A 20,786-nucleotide genomic window follows, 5' to 3' on the forward strand; every position below is an offset into this window, starting at 1 on the left:
GAGTACTCCCAGCAGGGGGCAAAGATGTGTGTCCAGAGATGTTCAGTGCAGTATTGTTTATTGTTATTATTGTTATTACTATTTGAGACAGTCCTGCATTGTCACCCAGGCTGGAGTGCAGTGGGTGATCATGAGCCACTGCAGCCTTGACCTCCTGGCCTCAAGCGATCTTCCCGCCTTAGCCACTTGAGTAGCTGGGATTACAGGCACATGCCATCATGCCCAGCTAATTATTATTATTATTATTTTTGAGACGGAGTCTCACTCTGTTGCCCAGCCTGGAGTGCAGTGGTGCAATCTCGGCTCACTGCAATCTCCACCTCCCGGGTCCAAGCTATTCTCCTGCCTCAGCCTCCCCAGTAGCTGAGATTACAGGTGCATGCCACCGCACCCAGCTAATATTTGTATTTTTAATAGAGATGGGGTTTCACCATGTTGGCCAGGCTGGTCTTGAACTGCTGACCTCAAACGATCTGCCTGTCTCGGGCTCCCAAAGTGCTGGGGTTACAGGCGTGAGCCGCTGCTCCTGGCCAGCTCTGGGATTTTTTTTTTTTTTTTTTTTTTTTTTTTGAGACGGAGTTTCGCTCTTGTTACCCAGGCTGGAGTGCAATGGCGCGATCTCGGCTCACCGCAATCTCCGCCTCCTGGGTTCAGGCAATTCTCCTGCCTCAGCCTCCTGAGTAGCTGGGATTACAGGCACGCGCCACCGTGCCCAGCTAATTTTTTGTATTAGTAGAGACGGGGTTTCACCATGTTGACCAGGATGGTCTCGATCTCTTGACCTCGTGATCCACCCGCCTCGGCCTCCCAAAGTGCTGGGATTACAGGCTTGAGCCACCGCGCCTGGCCAGCTCTGGGATTTTGAGTGATTACTACCTGCTGTTGTCTTCACAGCAACAGAACACAGGTGCTGATATCACCCCCATTTCACCATTGAGGACATTCAGCGCCTAAGAGCCTGAACTCAGGAAAGAGAGGCCTGGATTCAAATGCTGGCTCTGCCATTTCTAGGCTGTGTGACCTGGGCCAAGTTACTTGAGCCCTCTGTGCCTGGGTTTCCTCATCAGTGAAAAAGAGATAGGTTAGAACCTGTCTCTTAATATATAGTGTGTGCTCGGCTGGGCACACTTTGGGAGGCTGAGGCAGGCAGATCCCTTGAGCTCAGAAGTCGAGACCAGCCTGGGCAACATGGTGCGATCCCGTTTCTACTGAAAATACAAAAAATTAACTGGGCGTTGTGGTGGCTTATGCCTGTGGTCCCAGCTACCTGGGAGGCTGAGGCTGGAAAATCGCTTGAACCTCGGAAGGAGGCGGAAGTTGCAGTGAGCAAGATCGAGCCACTGCACTCCACCCTGGGGGACAGAGTGAGACCTTCCTCTCAAAAAAAATAAATGAAAAGAGAATGCTCAAGAAAATGGGCCATTATTATAACTTATATTCATATTCTATATATTTTTATCCAAGGAAAATATATTTATGTATAGTACACATTAAGACACATTTTAAAAATTGAAATCAAGCCAGGTACAGTGGCTCACACCTGTAATCCCAGCACTCTGGGAGGCTGACGTGGGCAGATCACTTAAGGTCAGGAGTTTGAGACCAGCCTGGCCAGCATGGTGAAACCCTGTTTCTACTAAAAATACAAAATTAGCTGGGCATGGCGGTAAGTACCTATAATCCCAGCTACTCGGGAGGCTGAGGTGGGAGAATCACTTGACATGGGAGGCAGAGGCTGCAGCGAGCTGAGATTGTGCCACTGCACTCCAGCCTGGGAGACAGAGTGAGACTCCATCTCAAAAAAAAAAGAGCTATGCCATGGCAATTGGAAGACCAAGGCTGGATTCCCGCTGTGCCGCACCCCTGCTGGTTCCTGCGCTTCCATCTGCTCCTGTGGGGGTGATGGCACCCACTCGGCGGATGCCTGGAGAGCTGGTGGTGATGCTGCTGTCCCAACCTCCCCTGTCGTCTTAGCTAATGCACCAGCAGGTGGCCAGGTGGCCTTCTGTCCCTCCCCCCAGAACTGCTGCAATGTCCTTGCCTCATCTCTCTAGTACCAGGGGTGGGTCCCAGGAACTGGGTGTCGGTGGGACAGGAACGTGTGTCTCCTCTCCCCAGTCCGTGGGCTCCGTCTACAGCGGCCTGATGCAGGGAGTCGGGGCTGCTGAGAAGGTGTTTGAGTTCATCGACCGGCAGCCGACCATGGTACACGATGGCAGCTTGGCCCCCGAGCACCTGGAGGGCCGGGTGGACTTTGAGAACGTGACCTTCACCTACCGCACTCGGCCCCACACCCAGGTCCTGCAGGTGAGGGCGCGGCTCGAGGCCTGCCAGAATCGGCCTTTCCCTCACCCCGTTTCTCATGCGCCTCCTATACCCCAGGCTGTGCCACTGCAGCCGGGAATATGTCAGCAAGGTCCCTGCCCTCAAGGAGTTTTGGGCTGCAGTTGGAGAAGACGATCCTTACCAGAATGATTCCAGATAATAAGTGCTAGAAAGAAAATAGGTCAGGGTGCTGTGGTAGGAATGGTCCATGGGACTGGTGATAGCCATCTAGGAGGGCTTCTTGGAGGAGGTGACATTTGAGGTGAGACCTCACCAGGGGGCTCCCTGCAGAGAGAACATTCCAGATAGAGGAAACAGCAAATCTAAAGGTGCTTCAAAGTCCTAGTGTCCTAGAAAGGAGAACATTTAGGGGCCAGTGGTGCCAAAGCGAGGCAGAGGCACATGGGTTGGGCTGGGAAGGGTACCCACCTGTGTCCAAGGCCAGGGCATCCAGTCCCGGGACCTGAGCCAATGACCCCACACTGTGCCTGTGTGTTCTTTGTAGAATGTCTCCTTCAGCCTGTCCCCCGGCAAGGTGACAGCCCTGGTGGGGCCCTCGGGCAGTGGGAAGAGCTCCTGTGTCAACATCCTGGAGAACTTCTACCCCCTGGAGGGGGGCCGGGTGCTGCTGGACGGCAAGCCCATCGGTGCCTACGACCACAAGTACTTGCACCGTGTGGTATGTGGACGGGCCTGGGCCGCGCTCCTCCGCCCTTTCTGCGTCTGACCATCTTTCTTATGAGCTGTAATAGGTGCAGAAGAGGGCACTAGAGATACATGGACAGTTCAAAGAATTAACACCAATTAACAAGGCCCTCCTGGAGAAACAGAACGTTCTTGGCCAGGGGTGGTGACCCACACCTGTAATCCCAGCACTTTGGGAAGCTAAGGCTGGAGGATCACTGCAGGCCAGCCTGAGCAACATAGTGAGACCATGTCTCTATTAAAAAAGAAAAAAAGGGCAGGTGTGATGGCCCACACCTGTAATCCCAGCACTTTGGGAGGGCGAGGTGGGTGGATTGCTTGAGGTCAGGAGTTCAAGACCAGCCTGCCCAGCATGGTAAAACCCCGTCTGTACTAAAAATATAAAAATTAGCCGGGTTTGGTGGCACATGCCTGTAATCTCACCTACTCAGGAGGCTGAGACACGAGAATCACTTGAACCCGGGAGGTGGAGGTTGCAGTGAGCTGAGATTGGGTCACTGCCCTGCAGCCTAGGCAACAGAGTGAGACTGTCTCAAGAAAAAAAGAAAAAGAAGAAATAGAACATTCCAGCACTCCAGAAACCTTCTGCTCCCCCTGCCATGTGTCGCTTCTCTTCCCCCAAGAAGTAATGTCTTGACGTTGAGCGTCTTCATGTTCTTTCTTCTCACTGGTTCTGCCGTCTCTGTGCGCCCCCGAGCAGCGTAGCTCCGTGCTGCCTGCTCTGAACTGCATCCGGTTAAAGTGAGATTGGTGTGAGGATGAGTCTGTCTTGTGTCTCCCACTTGACATTGTGAGTCATCCAGGTTGAGGCATTTTCATTGCCGGGTGATAACCCACTGTACAAAGGTTTAGCACAACTATTTATGCATTCTGGACATTTACATTGTTTCCCTTTATTTTTTTGCAGACGGAGTCTTGCTCTGTCGCCCAAGCTGGAGTGCAATGTTGTGATTTCGGCTCACTGCAGCCTCCCCCTCCCAGGTTCAAGTGATTCTCCTGTCTCAGCCTTCCTAGTAGCTGGGATTACAGGGGTGCACCACCATGCCCAGCTAATTTTTGTGTTTTTAGTAGAGACAGGGTTTCACCATTTTGCCCAGGCTGTTTTCAAACCCCTGACCTCAGGTGATCCGCCTGCCTCAGCCTCCTAAAGTGCTGGGGTTACAGGTGTGAGCCACCGCGCCCACTTGGGTTGTTTCCATATATATATTTGAGACGGGGTCTCCTTCTGTTGCCCAGGCTGGAGCACAGTGGCACAATCACAGCTTACTGCAGCCTCAGAGTCCTGCACTCAAGCCATCCTCCCGCCTCAGCCTCCCAGGTAGCTGGGATTATAGGAGCATGCCAGCATGCCCAACCAATTTTATCTTTTTTGTAGACATGTGGTCTCACCACGTTGCCCAGGCTGATCTCAAACTCCTGGCCTCAAGTGATCCTCCTGCCTCAGCCTCTCAAAGTGCTGAGATGACAGGTGTGAGCCTTTGCACCCAGCCTGTTTTTTTTTGGTTTTGTTTTGCTTTGTTTTACCATTACCAAAAATACTCATGTGGGTTGTGGACAATTTTGTCCATGTTTTCTGGCGTGCATGGGTATGTTCTCCCAAGGTACGGTCCGAAGAATAGAAAGCTGGGTGATGGTGGATGTATATCCCCAGCTGCAGTATCTGCTACGACAGCTATCCCAGGTGTTTGTACCAATTTGCATTTTACAATTTACATTCTACCAGCAGTGAAGGACGGCTTCAGTTGTTCCACATTTAGGTCATCTCTAGTACTCAAAATAGGCTATTCATGACTGGACAGTTTTTGGTAATCCTTTCAGGAAAGGAACCGTAACACCTGTTTTGTTTTGTAGATACGGGGTTGCTGTGTTGTCCAAACTGGTCTTGAACTCCTAGACTAAAGCAATTCTCCTGCCTCTGCCCCGCTAAGTGCTGGGATTATAGGCATGAGTCATCAGGCCTGGCCATACTATTATTTTTTAAGCACAGATTCCTGAAACTGGAATCTAGAGACAACAGCTCCTTTAAATTGTTTTCTTAGAAGGGAGGGGCCTAAGAGCAGGGATTCCCTGGATGGTTGCTCAGGTTGTGCACTGTCCAAAAAATATAAACTATAAGGGGGCACCATTTACATCATCAACATAAATTATGTGAAAGCCTGAGGGTTGGCACAGAGATTCTAGAACTCCCAGCCAAGTTCTAGATGGTGGTGGGGGCCGTGGGTTGTGAAATCTGCCCACACCATGTGCGTATGGCCAGAGGCAGATTTTTGTGAAGTGGTGCCAAGTGTGGGGCCACCAGGCTGCTGCTCACGGAAGTTGTAGAAGAGGCCCCTGGGCAGAGCTGTTCACACTTTGCAGTCGGCACCATGCTTCGATTCTGAGACGCCTCACGTTGTCAGTCCTGAATTTCTGCTAACTGGTGAGAGTGTAGTGGTAGCTTATTGTAGTCTTCTGCATTTTCCTGATGACTGAAGATATTAAACACCTTTTCATATATTTATTGGCCATTCGATTTTCCTTCTTTGTGAATAACCTCTCAAATTATTTATTTATTTATGCACTTTTCCTTTTCCTTTTCCTTTTCTTTCTTTTTTTTTTTTCTTTAAGGTAGACTCTCACTCTGTCACTCAGGCTGGAATGCTGTGGCATGATCTTGGTTCACTTCAACCTCTTCCTCCTGGGTTCAAGCGATTCTCCCGCCTCAGCCTCCTGAGTAGCCAGGACTATAGGCACACACCATACCCGGCTAGTTTTTTGTATTTTTAGTAGAGACGGGATTCCACCATGTTGGCCAGGCTGATCTCGAACTCCTGACCTCAAGTGATCCGCCCGCCTCAGCCTCCCAAAGTGCTGGGATGCAGGCGTGAGCCACAGTGCCCGGCCTATTTATGTATTTTTTGTTTGAGATAGGATCTCGCTCTGTCACTCAGGCTGGAATGTGGTGGTATGATTGTGGTTCACTGCAGCCATGACCTCCCAGGCTCAAGCAATCCTCCCAAATCAGCCTCCTAAGAGACTATAGGTGTACATCACTGTGCCTGGCCAATTTTTAAATTGTTTTGTAGAGACAGGTCTCACTATGTTGCCCAGGCTGATCTCAAACTTCTGGGCTCAAGCCATCCTCCCGCCTTAGCCTCCCAAAGTGCTGGAGTTACGGGTGTGAACCACCTACCATGCCCGGCCTCTCTCTTTAAATTTGAAATGTTAATTTCCATAAACATAAAATAGTAAAATGCTACAAACTAATCATATTCTCATAGTTTTAATGAATCTTATAACTAAGACATGTTATAGAATTTTTGAATTCTACCACATGGAGGTAGCCAGTGTTAACAGTTTAGTAAATATCCTTTTCAATCAGTTTCCTATCTTTATATAAATATATTAATATATGAAGGCACATGTATATAATTTTTTAAACAAAAGTAGAATCATGCTGTGTATATGTATCTATTGCAATTCAGTTTTAAGGATGCGCTGTCACTATTTAACCAATCCCCATTTATGGACACCTAGATTATTTCCATTTTAATTTAATTAATTAACAAATTAAATTTTGCTATTTATGGTGTTGCAATAATATCTTCCATACTATATATATATGTTTTGTTTTGTAGATACGGGGTTGCTGTGTTGCCCAAGCTGGTCTTGAACTCCTAGACTAAAGCAGTTCTCCTGCCTCTGCCTCCCTAAGTGCTGGGATTACAGGCATGAGTCATCAGACCTGGCCATACTACTATTTTTGTAGGCACAGATTCCTGAAACTGGAATCTAGGGACAACAGCTCCTTTAAATTGTTTTCTTAGAAGGGAGGGGACAACCACCAGGGTGGTCTGTGTTGCCTGAGCCCTGCTGTGGCCTCTTGCTTTCTGAGGTGGGCAGACTTACTCAGAGCAACATTCTATATTCTATCCCTCTTTCTTTTTTTCCAGGACAGGGACAGCCAGTGAGCTTTCTCTCGGAGGTCAGGGAACTTGGCTTATTCCAGAGCAGCAAGTATAGCAGGTCCCAGTTGGCTGATCAGGGGAGGCCAAGGGCTTGTGGGTACAGGCAGGAGTCTGCCGTTGGGGAAGAAGAGAGGCAGTTCAGTGCAGCTGCTGGGCCCTGATCAGGTTTCAGGCCTGAGACTGATGGCGTCTCAGGTCCCAGGCAGCAAGGCTGCTACTGGGGACAGCTGGATGAACGCATTCTTGGCCTCTCATGCCCCATGCTCCCTTCTCCTCCTCAGATCTCCCTGGTGAGCCAGGAGCCCGTGCTGTTCGCCCGCTCCATCACAGACAACATCTCCTACGGTCTGCCCACCGTGCCCTTCGAGATGGTGGTGGAGGCTGCGCAGAAGGCCAACGCCCACGGCTTCATCATGGAACTCCAGGACGGCTACAGCACAGGTGCGGAGCTGGGGGTGGCCGCTCTCCCGGGCCCACGGGGGCATGACCCTCTGAGTTAAGCACTGCCCTCTGCCACCTGCTCTTTTTTCATAGAGATGGGATCCCACTATGTTACCCAGGCTAGACTCAACCTCCTGGGCTCAAGCAATCCTCCTGCAATCCCCAAAGTGCTGGGATTACAGGAATGAGCCACTGTGCTCCAACTCAGCAAAGTATTTATTAAGTAAATTAGAAGCCCATACACTGGAATATTATGCTGCTGGGAAAAAGAGGAAGTAGAAGAAGGAGGAGGAGGTGAAGGCAGAGGAGGAAGCAGCTCTCCATATATCAGTATGGAAAGGTCACTGAGATGTGATGCTAAGTGAAAAGAGCAGGTGCAGAATTTAAGGAGCTGTTTTTTTCCTATTCAAGTATCAGGGAGATAAAAATAACATGCTCATATTTGCATAAAGAAAGTCAACAAGGACATGTAAGCAACTAATGAAAGAAGTTTTGGTGGGAGCAGGACAGAACTAAAGATGGAGAAAGGACTTAAACTTTTCGTTATTTATAGTTTTATATATTTTTAGATTTTTTTTTCTGAGGCAGGGTCTTGCCTGTCACCCGGGTGGGAGTGTAGTGATATGATCATGGCTCATTGCAGCCACGACCTCCTGGGCTCAAGCAATTCTCCTGTGTCAGCCTTCCGAGTAGCTGAGATTACAGGTGTGCACCACCACACCCAGCTAATTTTTTGTATTTTTAGTACAGACAGGGTTTGACCATGTTGGGCAGGCTGGTTTCGAACTCCTGACCTTGTGATCTGCCCGCTTCAGCCTCCCAAAGTGCTGGGATTATAGGCGTGAGCCACTTCACCCAGCCCAATAAATATGTATTATTTTTAAATAATGTTTTAGAATTAAGTAGAGGTGGTGGTTGTACAACATTGTGAATACACTAAATGCCACTGGATTATTCACTTTACAGTGGTTATCTTTACGTTATGTCAATTTTATCTCAATGAAAGAAAAATGAAATAATAAAGAGCTGGTGGCATGGCCAGGTTCAGTAGCTCTCACCCATAACCCCAGCACTTTGGAGGCCAAGGCAAGAGGATCGCCTGAGGCCAGGGGTTTGAGAACAGCTTGGGCAACATAGTGAGACCCTACCTCTACAGAAAAATATTTGAAGTTAGCTAGGTGTGGTGGCATGCACCTGTAGTCCCAGTTACTCCGAAGGCAGAGGCTGGAGGATCGCTTGAACCCGGAAGTTTGAGGCTGCAGTAAACGGTGATTGTACTACTGTATTCTAGTATGCGTGAGAGAGTGAGATCCTGTCTCTAAAATCATAATAATTGACTCAATTTCCTATTGATGGTATTAATGGACATTTGAGTCGATTTGTTTTTATTTTTTGCAGTAATAGCACTGTGAGTCATGCATGACGTGTGTCTGTGTTGTTGTGCATGGGAGGAAGTTGATCCATGGGGAAAATTGGTCCAGGTGGGCTTGCTGGGCCTCAGGCTGCACATCTGTGGCGATGACACACAGCTTAGCACTGCTCAGACTCATAGACCGGGGTTATCGCTGCAGCTCTCACTGCAGGCCTGGGACTGGCTCCGCCTCCACTTCTCCAGGAGGACGGGCGAGGGCCTGTACCCCCACAGCCTCACCTGCACTTCGTGCTGTCAGATGTTTGGGTTTCTGCCAAATGAATGGGTGAAAATTGCTAACTTCGTATCAATTTGCATGTACGTTTAATCTGCATGCCCCTTATGAGTCGGGTGGAAGAACATCATTTCATGAGCTTTCAAGCTGCGGGTTCCAGCTGGCCCTTTCCGTGGCTGCAGGGCAGTACCTCTCACTCTTCCCCCGGGCTGCCCGGCCCCACCCCCTGCTAAATTATCTCTGTGCCTCCACCATACAGAGACGGGGGAGAAGGGTGCCCAGCTGTCCGGTGGCCAGAAGCAGCGGGTGGCCATGGCCCGGGCTCTGGTGCGGAACCCCCCGGTCCTCATCCTGGATGAAGCCACCAGTGCTTTGGATGCCGAGAGCGAGTACCTGGTGAGTCACAGGGTGGCGGGCAGTGCCAGGACAGGAGCGGCTCCAGGCAGCCAGAACCCCCATCACACAGCAGATGGGTGCTGAGAAGAGACGGGCCCCAGGGGCTCTCCCAGGCCGTCAGCCTCCTGGCCTGGTGAATTCCTGGTGTTGAGAGTGTGGAGCCAGGGAGGAGGAGCCCCAGGACCTGGCCACTCTGGGCCCAGCCTCCAGGATCTAGGCAGAGCTGTATGGTGTGGGGCAAGAGAAGGCGTCAGAATGAGGAGACCCAGGTCATGCACGGTGGGTCACGCCTGTAATCCCAGCACTTTGGGAGGCCGAGGCAGGCAGATCAGCTGGCCAACATAGTGAAACCCCGTCTCTACTAAAAATACAAAAAAGCCTGGTGTGGTGACAGGTGCCTGTAATCCCAGCTACTCAGGTGGCTGAGGCAGGAGATTAGCTTGAACCCAGGAGGCAGAGGTTTCAGTGAGCCGAACTGTGATTGCACCACTGTATTCCAGCCTTGGTGACAGAGCGAGATTGCATCTCAAAAAAAAAAAGCCTGGGTGTGGTGGCTCACGCCTGTAATCCCTGTAATCCCAGCACTTTGGGAGGCCGAGACAGGCGGATCACCTGAGGTTGGGAGTTCGAGACCAGCCTGACCAACGTGGAGAAACTCTGTTTCTACTAAAAATACAAAATTAGCCAGGTGTGGTGGCGCATGACTGTAATCCCGGCTACTTGGGAGGCTGAGACAGGAGAATCGCTTGAACTCAGAAGGTGGAGGTTGCAGTGAGCCGAGATTGCACCACTGCACTCCAGTCTGGGCAACAAGAGGGAGACTCTGTCTCAAAAAAAAAAAAAAAAAACCAGAATGGGAGACCTGGACTCGCAGCTCTGTCCTGCAGTTTGTAACTGTGTGACCTTGAACTGGTGCTTCCCCTGTGGGTCTCATTCTCACTGGTCAGGAGGGCCCAGTCATGTATTGGTAGATGGCTGGTGACCTCAGTCTATCCACGGATGGATTCATTTATTACAGAGAGTTACTGCGCTCTTCCCAGGCACCAGGCACCGTTCTGGGCACTAGGGTTATCATGGTGGGCTGACCAGACAAAGACCCTTGTCCCCATGGAGGTTCCATTCCAGTAGGGAAGGCAGATAAGAAACCAGAAAACAAGCGTGCGTTCACCCCGTGGCCTGTGCTGCAAAGCAAATGAAGCAGTCTTGGGACACCAGGAGATTGGGAGGGGTCACCGTTGTCAAAGATAAACACAGCTGGCACTAGCAAAAGCCGTGGAAACAGATTTTATGCAGTAACTCCTGCCAGTGGGGAAGGAGCCATGCTCCAATCCCAGTTTGGTGGTGACGGGCATTTTAAAGGGAGACTGAGGGGGTAGGGAGGGGAGCGGGCAGGGGCTCCCTGAAAACTAACAGTGAGTCCAGTGGACAGCCAGGAGGCTACCTGTGTCTAGCTGGCCATTTCAAGGGAATGGCTTTCAGGTCCTTAAGAAAGACACTTCTGAGATGCAGGAGATCACATGCATATGTCAGAGGGACAGAGGAAGGGGTCACAGTTGTAAGCCCTTTTAAGTAAACACTCCAATAAAAAGAGGTTGGGGCCAGTTGGCAGGTGTTGACTAAAACAAACAGCAAATTCTCCCGGCCAAGCTGAGTTTTCTCAGGCAGGCACTTGAATGAGGGCCGTGGTCATCCCAGGGATACAGCTTTCTACTGCTAGAAGCCGTGCTACAGATGGGTCACTTAGCACAGAGGTTTGCACGGCATCATTGTGTGCCAAGAGTTCTGTGGTTCTCACCATTAGAACCAAGGCCATCAGGTGCCATCTGAGCTGAGACATGAAAGGAAAGAAGCCAGTGGTGGGGAGTTCTAGGGGTAAGAGCATGCCCGGAGGAAGGGTCAGCAGGTGCAAAGGCCCAGAGTGTGGAATGAGCTTGACAAGTTCAAAGCCAGAACATCACTGTGCTGGCAGGTGGGGGCTGAACGGAGAGAAGTGAGGATGAAGTCGCAGGGAGGCAAACTCCTCAGCCTCTAGTAAGGAGTTTGGATTGTTTGTACAAATTAATAGGCTTTATTTTTGTTGTTGGTTTTCATTTGTTTTGAGACAGGGCCTGGCTCTGTTGCCCAGGCTGGAGTGCAGTGGCACAATCACAGCTTTCCTGGGCTTAAGCGATCCCCCCACCCCCCAGCCTCCTGAGTAGCTGGGACGACAGTTGCATGCCACCACACATGGCTAATTTTTGGTAGAGATGTGGTTTCACCCTGTTGGCCAGGCTGGTCTCAAACTCCTGAGCTCAAGGGATCCACCTGCCTCGGCCTCCCAAAGTGCTGGGATTACAAGTGTAAGCCACTACTTCCAGTGGCTTTATTTTTTAGACCAATTTTTGGTTTAAAGAAAATTAAACAGAGGCTAGGCGCGGTGGCTCACACCTATAATTCCAGCACTTTAGGAGGCTAATGAGGGAGAATGGCTTGAGGCCAGGAGTTTAAGACCAGCCTGGGTAACATAGTGGGACACCCATCTCTACAAAAAAATACAAAAATTAGCTGGGCATGGTGGTATGTGCCTGTGGTCCCAGCTACTTGGAAGGCTGAGGCAGGAGGATCCCTTGAGGCCAGGAGGTTGAGGCTGCAGTGAGCTGTGATTGTGCCACTGCACTCCAGCCTGAGCCACAGAGCGAGACCCTGTCTCAAAAATCAAAAAAAAAAAAAAAAAAGAGGGAGGCTGAGCACTTGAGGTCAGGAGTTCAAAACCAGCTCTGCCAGCATAGCAAAACCCTGCCTCTACTAAAAACACAAAACAAAGTTAGCCAGGCATGATAGTGCACGCCTGTAATCCCAGCTTCCCAGGAGGCTGAGGGATGAGAATCGATTGAGCCTGTGAGGTGGAGGTTGTAGTGAGCCGAGATCACACCACTGCACTCCAGCCTGGGTGACCAGATCAAGACTTAGTCTAAAAAAAAAATTAAAAAGGAGAGGGAAGGGAAGGGTCAGAAGACTGGAGGGTGAGGGTAGGCCTGATCCCCCATTCACCAAGTGCCTTCGTGTGTCTGGCCCCGAGCTCTGTCTCCCTTCAAGAAAAACCCGGGAAGCTGGCCATCCTTAGTGAACTGAGCGTCAGAGAGGTTAAGCATCAGCCCATAGGCGGGGGCGTGGAGCGCAGTTGCGGGTGGGGCGTCCGTGCCATGCAAGCCAGGCCCCCACTGTCCCCGCAGATCCAGCAGGCCATCCACGGCAACCTGCAGAAGCACACGGTTCTCATCATCGCGCACCGGCTGAGCACCGTGGAGCACGCGCACCTCATTGTGGTGCTGGACAAGGGCCGCGTGGTGCAGCAGGGCACCCACCAGCAGCTGCTGGCCCAGGGAGGCCTCTACGCCAAGCTGGTGCAGCGGCAGATGCTGGGGCTTGAGCCCGCCGCGGACTTCACAGCCGGCCACAAGGAGCCTGTGGCCAACGGCAGTCACAAGGCCTGATGGGCAGCCCCTGCTTCTCCTGGTGGGGCAGAGGCCCTGGTGCCTGCCCAGCAGATGTGCCCACAGAGGCCCCCGGCGGCCCCCAGCTGCCCTCTGAGCCCAGGCCTGCAGCACTGGAGGGCGACCTGCCATGTCCCATGGATCACCGCTTCCTGCATCCTGCCCCTGGTCCCCATCCCATTCCCAGGGCACTCCCTACCCCTGCTGCCCTGAGCCAACCCCTCCACGGACCTCCCCCGCCTCCTAAGCAAAGGTAGAGCTGCCTTTTTAAACCTAGATCTTACCAGGGTTTTTACTGCTTGGTTTGAGGTACCCCAGTCAACTCCTAGATTTCAGAAACCTTTTTCTAATTCAGAGTAATGGCGGGCACATTCACCAAGATGTTCTAGAAACTTCTGAACCAGGAGTGAATGGCCTTTCCTTAGTAGCCTGGGGGATGTTAGGAGACTAGGCCTCTCCCCTTTGCCCCTCCAGAGAAGGGGCTTCCCTGTCCCAGAGGGAGACATGGGGAACGGGATTTTCCATCTCTCCCTCTTGCCAGCTATGTGAGTCCGGCCAGGGCAGGTGGGGAGTGTGGAGGCTGTCTGTCTGCCATCACCTGCTGCCAATCTAAGCCAGTCTCACTGTGAACCACACAAAACCTCAACTGGGGGAGTGAGGGGCTGGCCAGGTCTAGCGGGGCCTCCGGGGTGCCCCCAGCCCGGCACCCGGCGCTTTTGCCCCTCGTCCGCCCACCCCCAGCTGGCAGCCTCCCTTCCCATGCCCGCCCCTGCACTCTGCTGTCTGGAGGCCCTGTGGATGTTCATGAGATGCGTTCTATTCTCTCTTTGGTGGATGGGATGGTGGCAAAGCCCAGGGTCTGGCTTTGCTGGAGGTTGCAACATGTTGGGAGAACCGGGTCAATAAAGTGTACTACCTCTGACCCCTGACCTCTGACTTCTGCTTGGGCCAGCGGCCTCATCACCTGGTTACGTTTTCCCACTAGACCACAGCTCTCCTTTCAGCCCTCCCTGGTCAAGTTGCAGAGAGACTTTGGGTGGCCCAGGGCCTCCCCCAATGTCCAGGAGCCCCATCTGTGCTCCTCCCATCACGGGGTCTCTGGTGCAAACATTCCTGTCTGTCTCCACAGGGATTGCGCAGAGGGATACAGACGTCTCCTCGAAATCCCAGGGGCTTCTGTGTTTCCCGGGACAGCTGAACTGAGGCCCAGCAAATGCCACCTGTTCTTTTCCTTCAGGGTCCAGGCACCCAACACCCACCCCAGTCCATGCAGCAGAGAAACATTACCCAGCAGGACATCTCAGTCAGCGAGGAGGGGTAGGCCCGGACACAGGAAGACCCCTGCGGTTGTTCTTACTTGCTGAATTGTGAAGAAGTGTGAGGTCCCAGGAGGAGGGCTTTGTGCCAACTGGTAGAGTAGTATTTCAATTTTTTTGTTTGTTTGTTTTTTGAGACAGACTCTTGCTCTGTTGCCCAGGCTGGAGTGCAGTGGCACAGTCTTGGCTTACTGAAACCTCCACCTCCTGGGTTCAAGTTGTTCTCCTGCATCAGCCTCCCGAGGACTGGGACTACAGGCACCCACCACCACACCTGGCTAATTTTTGTGTGTGTGTGTGTTTTTTTTTTTTTTTTTTTTTTTGAGACAGAGTCTCACTCTGTCACCCAGGCTGGAGTGCAATGGCACACTTGGCTCACCGCAAACTTCCCCTCCCAGGTTCAAGCAATTCTCCTGCCTCAGCCTCCCAAGTAGCTGGGATTACAGGTGTACATCACCACGCCCAGCTGATTTTTGTATTTTTAAGTAAAGACCAGGTTTCACCATGTTGGTCAGGCTGGTCTCGAAACCCTGACCTTGTGATCTGCCCGCCTCAGCCTCCCAAAGTGCTGGGATTACAGGTGTGAGCCACCGCGCCCGACTAATTTTTATATTTTTAATAACTATGGGCTTCACCATGTTGGCCAGCCTGGTCTGGAACTCCTGACCTCAGATGGTCTGCCTCTTTGGCTTCCCAAAGTGCTGGGATTATAGGCATGAGCCACCGAACCTGGCCAGCCCTGCCTTTCTCTCATAAAAACACTTGTCATTGGATTTAGGGGCCACCTACGTAATCCAGGCTGCTCTTGTCTGGAGATCCTGGACTTCACTGCATCTGCAAAAATGCTTTTCTCCAAATATGGTCACTTCACAGGTTCGGGGGTTTGACAAGAGAATCTTTCGGGGGCCACCACTCAGCCTGGTATGAAGGGGAACTTGCAACCCTGGTTAGAATTAACCTCAGGACTTCTGTTTGATTTCAGGAAGCAGGAGGTTAAGTGTTTGGAGACTTAACACAACTTCCGATGTTTCCAGAGAAGTTGGAAATTCCAATTTTCATGTGAGATCAGCTGTTTTTTATGTATTGGTACGTGTTGCTGCTGTGACAAAACCAAGGATGAACAAAGCACACGTGTGGGGTGGTCTTCAGCCTGTGGTCTCTAGTTTGCAGCTTCAGTGTTGGACATTCCTGCTCTGCAAAGTCCCTGCCAAGGGGCTTCCTGGCCCCGGCCCAGCCCTGTTCCAGTCTAAGCTCCTCTCCCATTTCCCGTCTTTTCTCATCCCTCCACTCGCAGGCTGAGAATGGAGTCAGCTCCAGCCCCTTGATTTGTAAACCCACACCCAAAAGTGGGCCTTGCGAGACAAAAGAACCTTCCAGAGACCGAGCGAGCTGCTTTTTAGAAGGTATATAGGATTTTTTTAAAATTAATGTTTAATTTTGGAATAATTGTAGATTTATAGAAGTCTCAAGACAATACAGAAAGTTCCCATATGTGCCTCACAGTTTCTCCTTCTCTTAAAATCCCACAGTACTGGGGTACATTTGTCTCAACTGGGAAACCAACACGGCACGTCACTATCCGTGAAACTGCCAGCTATGTTTGTGCCACTAGTTTTCTCACTAATGTCCTCTTTTTTTCCCAGGGTCCCACATGACATTTAAGACAGGAGTGTTGTTTGTTTGGTTGGTTGTTTTGAGACAGGATCTTGTTCTGTCACCCAGACTGGAGTGCAGAGGTGTGATCACCGCTCATTGCAGCCTCAACCTTCTGGGCTCAAGCGATCCTCCCACCTTAGCCTTCAGAGTCACTATCAGTGAAACTGCAAGCTGTATTTGTGTGTCACTAGTCTTCCCACTAATGTCCTTTTTCTATTCTCTGTCTCAGAGTAGCTGGGACTACAGGTGCAGGCACACACCACCATGCTCGGGTAATTTTTTTTTTTTTTTGGTAGAAGGGGTCTTGCTTTGTTGAATAGGCTGGTCTCGAACTCCTGGCCTCAAGCAATCCTCCCACTTCAGGCTCCCAAAGTGTTGAGATTATAGGTGTGAGCCTCCATACCGGGCCAGAGATGTAATGTTTTCTTTTGTTTTTTGTTTGTTTGTTTTTGAGACAGGATCTCTCTCTGTCATCCAGGCTGGAGTGCAGTGATGCGATCTTGGCTCACTGCAACCTCTGCCTCCCTAGTTCAAGCGATTCTCCTGCCTCAGCCTCCTGAGTAGCTGGGACTACAGGCGCCTGCCACCATGCTCAGCTAATCTTTTTGTATTTTTCATAGAGACAGGGTTTCACCAGGTAGGCCAGGCTGGTCTCGAACTCCTGGCTTCAAAGAATCCACCTGCTTTAGCCTCCCAAAGTGCTGGGATTATAGATGTGAGCCACCGCGCCTGGCCTAATGTTTTTAAAATTGTTTTTATTGCAGCAACTTGCAGATAACATAAAAGTTATCATTAGGGAGATCTAGTACATTAATGATGTTGTGTAACCATCGTGATTATCTAGTTCCAGTACATTTTCATCACGCTAACAGAAAGCCCTACACACATTAACAGTCACTCCCCAGTTCTTCCTCTGCACAGCCCCTGGCCACCAGCAATCTAAAATCTGGCTCTATACATTGGCCCTTCTGGCTTCTTCACGTACATGGAACCCTATACTACGTGCCCTTTCATGCCTGGCTTCTCTCATCACCTGCGCAAGGTCCAACTGTCTTGTGGCATGAATCAGCACTTCATTCCTTTTATGGCTGAGTAATATCCTATCGTATGGCTTGCCACATTTTGTTTATCCATTCATCCATTGATAGATATTTGGGCTGTTTCCACCTTCGGGCTATTGTGAATAGTGCTGCTGGACACATTTGTGTCTTTTGTGGAAGTCTGCTTTCACCTCTCTTGGGTAGCTGCCTGGGAGTGGAATTGCTGGGTCCCATGGGAACTCTATGCTCAGCCTTTTGAGGAACTGCCAGACTGTCTTCTACAGCAGCTGCACCATTTTGCATTCCCACAAGCAATGCAGGAGGATTGCAGTTTCCCCACGTCCTCACCGATACTTGTTATTTTCTGGTTTTGTTTTTGTTTTGAATTATCAGCATCCAGGGCCAGGCTCACACCTGTAATCCCAGCCCAAGAGTTTAAGACCAGCCTGGGCAACATGGTGAAACCCGATCTCTACTAAAAATACAAAAAATTAGCTGGGTGTGGTGGCGCACACCTGTGGTCTCAGCTGTTCATGAGGCTGAAGTGGGAGAATTGCTTGAACCTGGGAGGCGGAGGTCGTGGTGAGCCGAAATCATGCCACTGCACTCCAGCTTGGGTGACAGAGTGAGACCCTGTCTCAAAAAAGAAAATGCGGGATTCCCTTGTTCAAAAATTAAGAATTTCAAGAGGGCAACCAGAGCATAAAGTCAAGCGTGGGGCCTTCCAAGCATGGGGCCTTGTACAGTGGCATAGGCTGCGTGCCCAGAGAGTTGGCACTGCCTCCGTCTTCTCCCTACTCCTGAGTCTGGGTGGTCAGGACCTCCAGGCTGCTCTTGAACTCCAGACCTCAAGTGATCCACCCACCTCGGCCTCCCAAAGTGCTGGGATTATAGACACCACGCCTGGCCACATTTTCATTTTGTACTGGGCTCTGCAAATTTTATCCTGGTCCTGGGTAGTTGTCCCAGCTGGAGGCAGGGTCTGGGGAGGACTTCTCATCCTTGGCATCTTGGGGGAGGGGCTGTTTTTGGTTTTATTTTATTTTAAAAAATTTGACCAGGCATGGTGGCTCACGCCTGTAATCCCAGCACTTTGGGAGGCCAAGGCGGGCGGATCACCTGAGGCTGAGAGTTGGAGACCAGGCTGACCAACATGGAGAAACACTGTCTCTACTAAAAATACAAAATTAGCTGGGTGTGGTGCATGCCTGTAATCTCAGCTACTTGGGAGGCTGAGGCAAGAGAATCACTTGAACCCGGGAGGCAGAGTTTGCGGTGAACTGAGATCGCGCCACTGCACTCCAGCCTGGGCAACAAGAACAAAACTCTGTCTCAAAAAAGAAGAAGAAAAAGAAGGAGGAGGAGGGGGAGGGGGAGGGGGAAAATAATTTTGTAGTATCAGGGTCTTGCTATGTTGCCCAGGCTAGACTTGACCTCCTGGACTCAAGTATCATCCCATCTTGGCCTTCCAAAGTGCTGGGATTTCAGGCATGAGCCACTGCACCTGGGCCTGTTTTGTTTTTTAAATTGGAAACATTTGAAAAGCACAGAGAATTCTACAACCAGCACCCTGCTGCCTTCTCCCAGCTCTTCAGCCTGGGCCTTTCCCACCAGGCAAAGCCCTGGCTACGGCCCGTCCCCTATCTCCGACTGCCCCTCCCTGTCCTGAGCTGGTCTTGGAAGCTGGATGAGGGCATCAGGTAGCTGATGAGTCTTCTAAATGGCTGGTCTCAGCGGACTCTGCCCCACCATGCATGTTGAGAGGAGGCCATTCACCTGACTGGGATCAAAGTCAGAGCTGACAGCTCCTCAGGGACAGAGGCCCAGGATCCAGAGGTGCTGCTCATCAATTGCAGAATTGGAGGACACTGAAGATGGGCTCTTTGAGGCCAGGCATCCTCCCCCGGGTGGCAGGAGTGACGGTCCCCTGCCCACTGCACGGTGGGTATGCCAGGCGTCTAACCTCACCTTCCTCTCAACCTCCCACATTTGCTTTTCTCCCCGAGCTGGGCTGAGGCTTCCCTTACCATAGGAAGCATCCACAGCTGGTGACAGGTTCAGAGTCCATTCTTCTCATCAGGGCTGACAGGCACAGTTTCGCAGGTTGTGGCCTGCACAAGGGTGCCTGGCTATGAGGGTGAGCTCACATTCACACCACTATGTTCAAAACCTTCTATCAGGCCGGGCGCCTGATAATCCCAGCACTTTGGGAGGCCAAGGTGGATGGATCACTTGAGGTCAGGAGTTTGAGATCAGCCTGGCCAACATGGTGAAACCCCACATCTACTAAAAAATACAAAAATTAACCGGGCATTGTGGCATGCACCTATAGTTTCAGCTACTTGGGAGGCTGAGGCAGGAGAATCACTTCAACCCAGGAGGCAGAGGTTGTAGTGAGCCAAGATCGTACCATTGCACTCCTGCCTGGGTGGCAGAGGGAGCCTCTGTCTCAGGAAAAAACAAACAAACAAACAAAAAACAGGCTGGGAGTGGTGGCTCACGCCTGTAATCTCAGCACTTTGGGAGGCCGAGGTGGGCAGATCACCTGAGGTCAGGAGTTCGAGACCAGGCTGGGCAACATGGGAAAACCCCATTTATACAAAAAATACAAAAATTAGCTGGGCGTGGTGGTGGGTGCCTGTAGTCCCAGCTACTTGGGAGGCTGAGGCAGGAGAATCACTTGAATCCAGGAGGCAGAGTTTGCGGTGAGCCGAGATCTTGCCACTGCACTCCAGTCTGGGTGACAGAGTGAAATTTTGTCTCAGAAACAAACAAACAAACTCTCAGGGGCTGGTGCGCTCAGTACTGTACATGCTCCACATGGAGAACGTAGGAGAGGAGACGGAGCCCGCTGGGTGACATTAGGGAGCAGTGGGAATGGTGGCGAATGGAGATCTGATTCCTCCTTTAACCGGGTCACTGGCTGCTCTGACCAGCCAACGCTCCCCACAAGGAAATGGAGACCAAAACAGCCCTTCTCATTTTTCAAGGGAAGTCAGCAAACCACATCTTTTTGTGCAATCTCCCATGTGTACTGCAAGCATCAGATTCAAACTTTAATAACCATAAATAGGCTAATGAAACAAGTCCTTTGCCTGTGGTTTGTCACCTCAGGTTTATGTCTATTTTATTTTTTGAGATAAGGTGTCATTCCATTGCTCAGGCTGGAGCGCAATGGTACAATCTTGGCTCACTGCAATCTCTGCCTCCCCTAACTCAGGTGATCCTCCCACCTCTCAGCCTCCTGAGAAGCTGGGACTAAAGGTACATGCCAGCATGCCTGGCTAATTTTTGTATTTTTTTTTTCAGAGATGGGGTTTTGCCCTGTTGCCCAGGTCTCAAACTCCTGGGCTCAAGTGATCTACCTGCCTCGACCTCCCAGAGTGCTGGTATTACAGGCATGAGCCACTGTCTGGCCTACCCACTTTAGCTCTCCACAAAACAATTAAAATTAGCCAAACATGGTGGCGTGCACCTGCAGTCCCGGCTAGTCAGGAGGCCGAGGTGGGAGGATCACTTGAGCCTGGGAATTCAAGGCTGCAACGAGCCATGATTGTGCCCCTGCACTCCACACAAAAAAATGTTACTGAAGCAGTTTAAACTTAGAAGTACGTTCATCTGCAGCTGTTACTTTGTGAATAATAAACTTTTGTGCATATGCATCTGTGTGATCTGTGTGTTTATATATATATATTTTGAGAGACAGTAAACATTTCACCAGCATACCACTTTCATATTACTGTTTTTATAGCGCTGCCTATCTGCAATTATTATTATTATTATTATTATTCTGAGCAGAGTCTCACTCTGTCTCCCAGGCTGGAGTGCAGTGGCACGATAT

At 50.8% G+C, this 20,786-nt stretch overlaps 1 protein-coding gene across 1 annotated transcript in view; it reads left to right on the forward strand.

Moving 5' to 3' along the window:
• Positions 1–13,860, forward strand: part of ABCB9 (ATP binding cassette subfamily B member 9) — a 36,716-nt gene extending 22,856 nt beyond the window's left edge. Inside the window, exons 8-12 of the mRNA XM_012447188.2 lie at positions 2,119–2,307; positions 2,831–3,004; positions 7,259–7,418; positions 9,324–9,460; positions 12,673–13,860. Of these exons, the coding sequence (XP_012302611.2) occupies positions 2,119–2,307; positions 2,831–3,004; positions 7,259–7,418; positions 9,324–9,460; positions 12,673–12,933 (921 nt within the window). The 3' untranslated portion in view covers positions 12,934–13,860. The remainder of the gene's footprint in view (positions 1–2,118; positions 2,308–2,830; positions 3,005–7,258; positions 7,419–9,323; positions 9,461–12,672) is intronic.
• The last annotated feature ends 6,926 nt before the right edge of the window (positions 13,861–20,786 follow it).

Source organism: Aotus nancymaae, unplaced genomic scaffold (genome assembly GCF_030222135.1).
Source record: "Aotus nancymaae isolate 86718 unplaced genomic scaffold, 86718_ANA_hifiasm-v0.15.2.pri h1tg000021l, whole genome shotgun sequence".
Lineage (NCBI taxonomy): Eukaryota > Metazoa > Chordata > Mammalia > Primates > Aotidae > Aotus > Aotus nancymaae.